This window comes from Hevea brasiliensis, chromosome 10 (genome assembly GCF_030052815.1).
Source record: "Hevea brasiliensis isolate MT/VB/25A 57/8 chromosome 10, ASM3005281v1, whole genome shotgun sequence".
Classification (NCBI taxonomy): Eukaryota; Viridiplantae; Streptophyta; class Magnoliopsida; order Malpighiales; family Euphorbiaceae; genus Hevea; species Hevea brasiliensis.
Window position 1 is genome coordinate 5,086,745 of NC_079502.1, and position 10,045 is coordinate 5,096,789.

At 29.8% G+C, this 10,045-nt stretch overlaps 1 protein-coding gene and 1 long non-coding RNA gene across 2 annotated transcripts; both read left to right on the forward strand.

Moving 5' to 3' along the window:
* The first annotated feature begins 231 nt into the window (after positions 1-231).
* Positions 232-4,576, forward strand: LOC131169713 (uncharacterized). Its single transcript, XR_009140613.1, has 4 exons — positions 232-529; positions 2,085-4,177; positions 4,255-4,321; positions 4,405-4,576. It is a non-coding gene; the product is annotated as an uncharacterized LOC131169713 (long non-coding RNA).
* A 3,591-nt stretch (positions 4,577-8,167) lies between these two features.
* Positions 8,168-9,501, forward strand: LOC110638859 (uncharacterized). The gene has a single exon (XM_058128987.1). It carries the CDS (start codon positions 8,414-8,416, stop codon positions 9,290-9,292), a length of 879 nt encoding a protein of 292 aa, XP_057984970.1. The 5' UTR covers positions 8,168-8,413; the 3' UTR covers positions 9,293-9,501.
* Positions 9,502-10,045: the final 544 nt, after the last annotated feature.

The following is a 10,045-nucleotide window of genomic DNA, read 5'->3' on the forward strand; positions in this document are numbered from 1 at the left end:
GTTGAGCACTATTTGGTTCAAATCGAATTAACTGAACTAAACCGTTCTACTTCGATAATTTAGTTCGGTTTTGAGTGTGATTAATTTCGATTCGATTTTATTTTTATGAAATTTCGATTATTTCGATTCGATTCAGTTTTAGTGGATAAAAAGTTCGGTTGAATCGAACCGAACCGAAATTCACCAAAACTATGCGTTTTGGCCTTGAGAGTTAGGGTTAACTTAAGTAATATTCTTCTTCTCCAGATCCAGAACAGGCGCCGCACCATTCCCCTCCTCCAATCCTCCTTGACAGTCGACACTCACCCTGTCACCCATTTGGTCGGGTCATCAACTCATCGTCGGTTCTCAATCCTCTCTCTTCGATCGGTCTTTAGTCTTCACGCTTCTCTTCTAAGATTATCAGTCCTCATCACGACATCAACGACGTTTATCACTATCGTCGGCTCACTCACTCAATCCTGCTGCCCGCTTGGAGTGCGTCTCTCGCTGTCCTTCTTCTTCTCCAATTCACCATCCAAAGTAGCCGGTAGGTTCAACTCTTCTCTGTGATAAATTCCTCAATCAATTTTTATGCAAAATGCAATGAATGTCTTATTGCCCATAAATTGTTGGATTGTGTGGGTTAAAGAAATGTAGTATCTTACATCTTGGAGCGCTGTGATTTGATGACTGTGTATTTACATTATTACATATGAGCAGGGTCTATTATTATTTTTTTTTTTCAATTACGTCTAAGGTCAATGTTTGTCTACATACAGGATAAAGCATCTTGGAAATATTATCAGAAAGCATACGATTTCTCTTAATGATTCTTTTCCAAAAGCATAAATGCTTTAAAGTAATGAACTTATATTAATTGGATATGGCAATTTTCTTGCAAATTTTGTATGTGGGATGTAGATAACTAGTTATTAATAGATTTCTTAGTACCGAGAAATATTTTCCTGTGTGATACTCATTAATGTCACTGTTTGTGTAACAATTGTTGGGACATATTTCTTGCTCAATGTTGACAATAATCACTGGCAGTGGACATCTTTTTTCTCTACTGCCTCGACAACCATTGATGTTTACTTATACTTAATATATTACTACTCCGTGAAGACTAAGATGCCAGGTTTCTTCCAAATAAGCTTCTATTTTGGATACACTTTGATGTTCTTTCTTGGTTTAGGAATCCTCTATGATAAGTTTTTTTTTTTCCTGATTAATTTTGTATTAATGCCTAAATGTTTTTGCCTTCTGTTGCTTGTTTGTTCAAACCTGACTTCTTTCATAACCTGTCTTGCTTTGCAAGGTTGCCAAGGTAAGCGAATATTATTCTCTTGTGGATTTGTTATTCATTTTGTTAGTTAATCTTTTTGCGCTTGTAGGGAGCAGGGGCTTTGATGTTTAATGTTAATAAAGTCTGCTAAGTTTATATGGACCATGATATGGTTCTTTGAGCCAAGTTATCACACTTCTCTAGTGACTTGCAAAAGCATGGTGATGCAATTAGTTGCTTGTGAATGGCAAATGACAATATTTACTTTATTGCCTAGTAAAGAGAATAATAGTTTTATCTTGGCCTGCTAGTCCCTGGGCAACGCATTCCTCAAAATAACTTAACAGAATTATCACTGGCTGGGGACAACATTTTTCCTTTTGAACTCTCAAAATTATTCTGCTCTAAGTTGATTAGCTTTAGGATTGTCTATAAACAGAAAATAAGTTTACAAAAAGTTATGTTATACAATGAAATTCAAAGAATATGGAACATCATTCTATTTTGTTTAGGTACATGGCAAATAGCATTGGTTGTTAACTTGTTGAAAATCTTGAGATGCTAGGGCTTTATACCTCCTATGTCCAAATGACTGGAAAAGGTGAGCATCACAGGCATTAAGAGAAAGCACCATATAATTATTGTATATGCATATATGATGAAGATCATTTTAATAACTTTTTTATGTGTGTGTATTTTTTTTTTTTTTTTTGCAATATGCAAAAGTGGCATTCAAAGTTTCTTTCCTTCATAAAATATAGTAAATGACATGTAATTGTGTATTATTGGTAATTGTATATTTTTATTTCATACGCAGGTTAATTTTTAAATCTTAAAAATGGCACAATAAGAAACAACAAATGATCCTCCTATCGAACATTCCCATCCAGCTCCATTTGCTTCAAGCCAAATTGAAGTCGACGAAGCAACTTCCAAAATGAAGAGGAAGGGCATGAAGCCAAGATCAGCTGTTTGGGATCACTTTACAAAGTTTGTTGATGGTAGTGGTGTACGAAAAGGCAAGTGTAATTACTGCTACAAAGAATTTTTTTTGTGACAAAAAAAAAATGGCACTACTGCACTTAGAAATCACATATTTGCATGTACAAAGAACCCACATAGTATGACTACTAGGCAATCACAATTGTCTTTACAACCACCTTCTAGTACACAAGAGGGAGAGGGAAGTCATTGTGGTATGCTAAATGCTTGGAGTTTTAATCAAGAGATGTCAAGACGGAGCCTAGCTAAAATGATAATTGTTGATGAGCTCCCATTTATGTTTGTAGAAGGGGAAGGGTTTAAGAAATTTATGAAAGATACACAACCTAGGTTTCGAATTCCATCTCGTTGGACAGTTTCAAAGGATTGTTATGATTTATACATGGAAGAAAGGAAAAAATTAAAGCATTATTTTCAAAAATCTAATCAAAGGGTTTGCATTACAACAGATACGTGGACTTCGTTGCAAAGAATCAATTATATGTGTATCAATGTACATTATATTAATGATAATTGGACATTGCATAAAAAAAATTCTCAATTTTTGTCCAATCACTAGTTATAAGGGTGATGATATTGGCATAGCAGTTGAGAGTTGTTTGCTAAATTGGGGAATTAAAAGAGTGTTTACAGTGACTGTTGATAATGCAAGTTCAAATGATGTTGTTATTGCCTATTTGAAAAAGAAAATAGTTGGTTGGGGATTTAGCATTTTAAATTGCTAGTACCTTCACATGAGATGCATTGCACACATAATTAACTTAGTTGTTGTTGATGGTTTTAAGGAAACTAGTATTTCGGTGAAAAGGGTTAGTGAAGCAGTGAGATATATTAGGCAATCTCCTGCAAGGTTGCAAAAATTTAAATCTTGTTGTGAGATGAAGGGGATTGAAAGTAAAAGTTCTTTATGCTTAAATGTGTGCACTAGGTGGAATTCCAATTATTTGATGTTAAATGCTGCACAGAAGTTTGAAAATGCATTTGATAGATATGCTACTGTAGATCCATGCTTTAAACTTGATCTTCAGTCAGGTGATGGTTTGCTAGATTGTTCGAATTGGAAAAATGTTAGGAGAGTTATAGATTTGTTGGGCCACTTTTATGATCTTACCTTGAGAATATCAGGATCTCGATATGTCACTTCTAATATATTTTTTAATGAGATCAGTTCTGTTGATTGTTTATTGCAAGAGTGGCAAGGGAGTAATGATGTGGAATTAGCATGTATGGGTGATAGGATGAAGGTGAAATTTGATAAATATTGGGGGGATCCTGACAAGATGAATAAAATAATTTATATTGCAGTGGTGGTTGATTCTCGATATAAGTTGGAATTTATGGAGTTTGCTCTTTCAACTGTGTATGGGAAAGAAAAGGGTATAGAATTGGCAAAGAAAATTAAATTGGCTGTATATGAGTTGTTTGATGAATATAAGAAAATATATCAAGTTGAACATGGATGTGGTAGTAGTGTAACTGGAAATACAAGTGAAAATAATGAAAGTGAAGGAGTTAAAAAAAAAAAATTAGGTTGAATTTGGGGGATCAATTCTTGAAGCATAAAATAGAGACTGGAGAAGCTAACAGCAAGTCTGACTTAGATTCCTATTTGAATGAGGACATTAAAGTGGTAGATGAAAAAGAAGAATTTAATATATTAAAGTAGTGGCAACTTAATTCTAGTATATTTCTCATCCTTTCAATCATGGTAAGAGATATATTGGCCTATATCCACAGTTGCTTCAAAATCAGCCTTTAGCACTGGAGGTAGAGTACTTGATCCTTTTATGAGTTTTTTAACTCCTAAAATTGTTGAAGCCTTAATATGTGAACAAGATTGGTTGCAGAAATCTCATTACCACAAATCCATTGAAGAGCAAATTGTTGACCTTGAAAAGCTTGAAGAGAGTATGTGCTAATCTTAATTAATTTGCTTTTATTTATTTCTAATTTATTTTCTAAATTATTTTCAATTTATTTTGTAGCATCTTCGCTTTGTGAAATAAGTAACACCAATGATAATACTGTGAACCTAGATAATTAATAATACAGGTAAATATTGCTATAATTTTTTAGAGTTGTTATTGTTTATTTTGTTAATTTTTTTTATCAATTCTAATCTTTTTCATGTTCAGCTGATATTTGAAGCATTCAGGCTTGCTAGTTGGAAACAAAGTGGTGGAATTATTATAATATTTTAATTTGTAATTATATAACTTTTATGTTAGAAACTTGCTTATTTACTTTTATGTTTGATGTATTTTATGGAGTTTGTTTAATGTGAACTATATAAGGACTTTTATTTTATTGGTTTGGATGACTTTTATTTATGTATTTGGACTGTTAAAGGACTTTCGTATTTGCTTTTTGATGAATTTTCTTTTCAAATTATCTTATTTTTATAGGGATTTTGTGTATTATGTGTTTAATTTTATTGATTAATGTGAAATTAAGTCCAAAAATATGGTAAAAATCAGATTAAAAAAGTAAATCAAGTTCAAAGAGAGTGAAATCGGGCCCATAACAAAAGCCTATTTTAAGCCCAAACCGATTGAACCGAACCAAAATAATTCGATTAGGTTCTGTTCGATTTTTTATATATTTCAGTTCAATTTGGTTTATAATATTATATAATTCGATCTATTTAGTTTTATCAATTCGGTTTTATTCAGTTCGGTTTGAACCGAATTCTCACCCCTACTCTCAAAGCTTTAATAAAATATCTCTCCCGTTGCAAAGTTACAAAATAGAAAAGAAAAAAGAGGGTTGGGAGGAAATGCTATAAGATAATTGAAACTTACGAAGAAATGACATAGACAAGTTTTTGTCTTCGTCTTTTATATTTTCTCCTTTAAAGATTGGGGTCGCTCTCTTTATCTTTAAAATATAAAACGTGCTCTCCAACCATGCCTGGTAAATCCTTCTAGCCTGTTTGGACTTTTCTTCCAACATCAGAAGCCATATATTTAAGTTAAATTTAACAAAAGAAAATAAATTATTTTAAAAAAATAGGTAAAAATTATTATTTAATCTCTATATTTTAATAAAATTAATTATTTAGTACATATATTTTCAAAAATATACTATTTTATTTTTGTAATTTACTTCTATTAAATTATTTAGTCTTTTCATTAAATTTTTTATTATTTATACTATTCTAATTATTATTTAATCTCTCTATTTTAGTGAAATTAATTAGTTAGTCCATGAATCTTGAAAAATTAGTATTTTCAAAAATATATTATTAGATAAAATATAAATTTTACTATATAGAGACTAAATTTAAATTTATATTTTTTTTAATGTTCAATTCCTTGGATATCTTTTTGTGTTTTCACTATTAGAAAATAATTTTTCTTAATTGCTTATAAATTTAAGGAAATTTATTAATTTTTTTTATATAAACAGCTTGTATCATTTTTATCAATAGATGAAAACATAGAGAGAACAAGGGGAAGAAAGGTGCGAGTATAGAAAAGAAAAATATAATGAGAGAAAAATAAGGAAAGATAATAAAAAAATAAGAGATAGAGAATTATAATAATTTAGATATAAAAAATAATTATTAGACTAAATAATTATTGGAGTCAAATTATAGATATTAATTAATATATTTTTTAAAATATATGTATTAATTAATTAATTTTATTAAAATATAGAGGCTAAATAATAATTTAATTAATACTGATTAATAAAAAAAATTAATTAATTTAATAAAAATAAAATATTTAAATTAAATAATATATTTTTAAAATATATGAAAATTAAATAATTAATTTTATTAAAAATAAGAAGATTGAATAATAATTAATTTAAAAATTAAAATAATCGGAATTGAATTAGATGGGAGACAGTACTAACAGTTATTGCAAGCCACCAATCATTGCCTCCAAATGAATGAAAGGTAAATGCATAAGGATATGACCAAAAATTTCAAATTAGTTTGGCTCACATATACTTGGAATATTCAAATTTGAAAGTGACCGGAAGTTCTGGTCCAGCCAATGACAGACACAAGAGGAACTGGGTTGGCCATCTACCTTGAGTCTATGAGGTCACTTCTCTTAATAAAAACCCCCATGTACCTGCCTTCTTGTTCCACCATTCAATTTCACCATAATTTGATCATCATTTCCAATTTTTTCTTAATTTAAGTGATATATAATATATTATCCTAATTAATTAATTAATTAGACCATGGTAACACTATCAATTTAAAAAAATCCAAACATTTGCACAAACTTAAACACTTTAATTGACATCAATTAGTTAAACGCCAATTAAACAAAAAATATTAATTTTTTTTATCAATTACGTTTTAATTTTGATTTTAATATCTTAATGTTTGTCATTTTAATAAAAAAGTTTAACTATAATTATAAATTATTGTAAACTTTTTTAGCTTTTATATTTAACTGTAAATTTAATTTTAAAAATTAGATACAATTTCAATATCTAAATCAAAATTAAAATGTTAAAATAAAATTATAAATTGATAAAAATATTTAGTATTTTTTGTCTGATTGATATTATTTAAATCATTTAATTTTAAATTTTTTTAATCAAATTGAAAATTAATTTATCAATCAACAACATTACACTTAGTATATCCTTATGAATAATTAATAAAACACTCTTGAATCTTATTTTACAAAATTCTTACGAGCAAAATCAATATCTCTTCAAATTAAATTTTAATTTTATTTTTATAGTTAAAATATTTAAATAATTAATTTAAATTTAAAACGTTTAAATAAAATAATAAATTAACACAAATATTTAGATTTTTTTTTATTCAAAAGGCTTAATTTTTTACTAATAAATAATGAAAATATACAGCTTAACTATTGAGTTATAAAATAAAAATGAACTTGATAATTTTAATTTATAATGAATTATATATATATAATATAATTACGAAACTTCATTTATACATTTCATTTTTTATTTTTAACTCATGAGGAATTAAACTCGTCTAAAATTTTCTCTTGCAGTTGTATTTTTTTTTTCTTTTTTAAGCATTTAAAAATATTTTTAATTAAAATTTTAAATTAAATAAGATTAAAAATATTAATTTAATTGAGTGGGTAAGAGTTTTATTTTAAAGGTTAACAGTCGATTTTTAATTTTTAAATATAATGTAAATATAATGTTTAAATTAAATATTTTTAAAAATAAGTGATTAATGATTAAAATTATAAGATCACAACGACAGTAATCATAACCGCTAAATCAGACGGATGAGTCCAGGTCAACGACATGCTGGATTTCTTGCATCTCAATCCATATGGTAATGCCATTACATCATTTATGATGGTAGTGTCTAATATCATATAATGTCGTTTGCATCATCCATGATGTCTCTGGCTCTCCATCCGTTAACTAACCAGTCAAGGTCAACCATCAATTTTAGAATTTAAAAAAATAATAATAATAAATTGACCAAATGGACTTACGTATGGTTGGATTGAACCAAAAATTCGAAAAATTTTATAGTTTTTGTAAAATAAATATATAAAATGATAAATTATTAAAAAAATTAATATATAAATAAAAATAATTAATGAAAAATAAAGCTAACTGATAAATTTTTAATAAAAAAATTAATTACATTATTATATTACCTTATAATATGCCTTTAATTATTTAATTAAATCAGATTTCAAATATAAAGGAATACCGCATTAGCAAATACGGCTCTAGTGAATGGGAATGTCGTAGACTTGTATTATAATTTATTTATAAGCTAAAAATAGAAGAACACGTGGGCAATTAGAAGGCTCCGCGTAAACGCTTACATGTCAATTTTCACCCTTAATATATCGTCGATATATTCGGAACTCTGCACCCAGACATTTCGCTTCCCCTTTCCTTTCCCTTTCTCTCTCTCTCTCTCTCTCTCTCTCTCTCTGTCTCTCCCTCTCGTTTATTTATTTATATAAACGATGAACTTGTAGCAGCTTCGAGCGCGTAAAATTAACACGCAAAGCACCAAAGACTAAAACCGCGTTTAAAAAAAACTTCGTACGTCCCCTGCCTTCCTCTGCACCCAATCCAACCAGCTCCACAGCCACCGCTAAATCTCCTCTTTCACTCCTCTGTGACACCAGCAGGTCGATTGGAAGGAATAGAAGCGTTAGAGAAATGCAGGAGATTAGTTCGAGCTCGGTTCTTTCCGTACATCAATCTTTCAATTCTTGCTCCTCTACCCAATTAGCGGAAATCGCCGGTAAGTTTGAGGAGGATTTTAGCTTGAAATTGAAACTAAATGAAGCCACGGTAAATGAATTAGAGAACGGCAAGGATGAGAAACCGCTGCCTGAGGAAGAAAGAGAGGTTGAAGTGGTAGAGGAGGAGGAGGAGGAGTTTAGTTTTGTTTGCTTGAATCCCAATGGATCGCCGATATCTGCCGACGAAATATTCCAAAACGGTCAGATCCGACCCGTTTTTCCTTTGTTTAATAGAGATATCCTATTCGCCGACGGTGATTCGGAGTCTAAAAACTCCTCCACGATAGTTCTCCGGCCTCCGTTGAGAAATTTGTTCGTGGAAGAGCGCGACCACGGCTTGTCAACTTCGTCTTCGGAAGCGGAGGAACCGGAGGGACCGTTCTGCGTTTGGGAAAGAAAAGCCGTGGAGGCGTCGCCTAATGTCTGCAAAAAGAGCAACTCCACTGGATTTTCAAAGCTAAGGAGGTTTCGAGAATTGGTACTCCGAAGCAACAGCGACGGGAAGGATGCCTTCGTCTTCTTAAATCATCACAACCATAACGATCATCCTCCAACGCTAACAGCAGCAACAGCAAGTACAAAACCAAAAAAGGCAGAGAAAAGCGAAAAAGCCATGGAGAAAAAGCGAAAGCCAGTGGCGAAGAAGGATGAAAAAGCTTCGTCGGCGCACGAGAGACTCTACGTGAGCAATAGAGCGATGAAAGAGGAGGGCAAACGAAAATCGTATTTGCCGTATCGGGTCGGGTTCTTCACAAATGTGAACGGGTTGAGCAGGAACTTACATCCCTATTAAGTTCGTACAATGGGGCTACAGTCAACGTTCTGTTTTTCATTTTTGAGAGTTAATTTATTATTATTTTTTTTTAAATGTAAACTGTAAATTAGATTGGATATTAAAAATCACGATCTGAAGAGGTTTAGTGATAACTGGACTCCTTTCTTTGACTCCATTTTTAGGTTGTTTTCTCGTTCAGAACCTTATTGAAGGTCTGTTTATAGCCATTGAGTTTTTGGGTTTCTTTTCTTTTTATATCATAGTGCAAGAGTTGTTAAACAGGGAGAGAGACAGCAAAACAAGGACTTTCAAATTGTAAATTCCTATCCCCTTAATTTTGCCTAAAGCTTCTGAATTTTAATTTTATTGTAAAAAAATTTCTTCAACCTGTTATGCAGTTTTTTGATTAAAAATATTTATAAATATAATTTTAGCATGTATTTTTTGATTGGGTGTGATTTTTTTTTTAAAAAAAAAATAGATTTTGAAATGAGTGTCAAAGAAAAAAAAATAAGTCTTCAGGTTTTTACATAATGAATATGTGTATTAATTTATAAGTATTATTAAAATTTTTTTTAATAAGTAATTACTTAAGTGGGTGTTAATATAATAAATTTTATATTATCGTGTGTATATATATTTTTTTTAAAAAATAAAAAATAATTTTTTATTTTTTATTTTATAAATTTATTATAATTAAATAAAAAAATTTATGAAATAAAATTAAGGTTTGAAATTTTTTTAATAATAAATTAAAATTATAGAATAAGA

Excerpts from the sequence above, each read along its gene's own strand:
- LOC110638859 (XM_058128987.1), top strand. The coding sequence starts at position 8,414 with ATGCAGGAGATTAGTTCGAGCTCGGTTCTTTCCGTACATCAATCTTTC.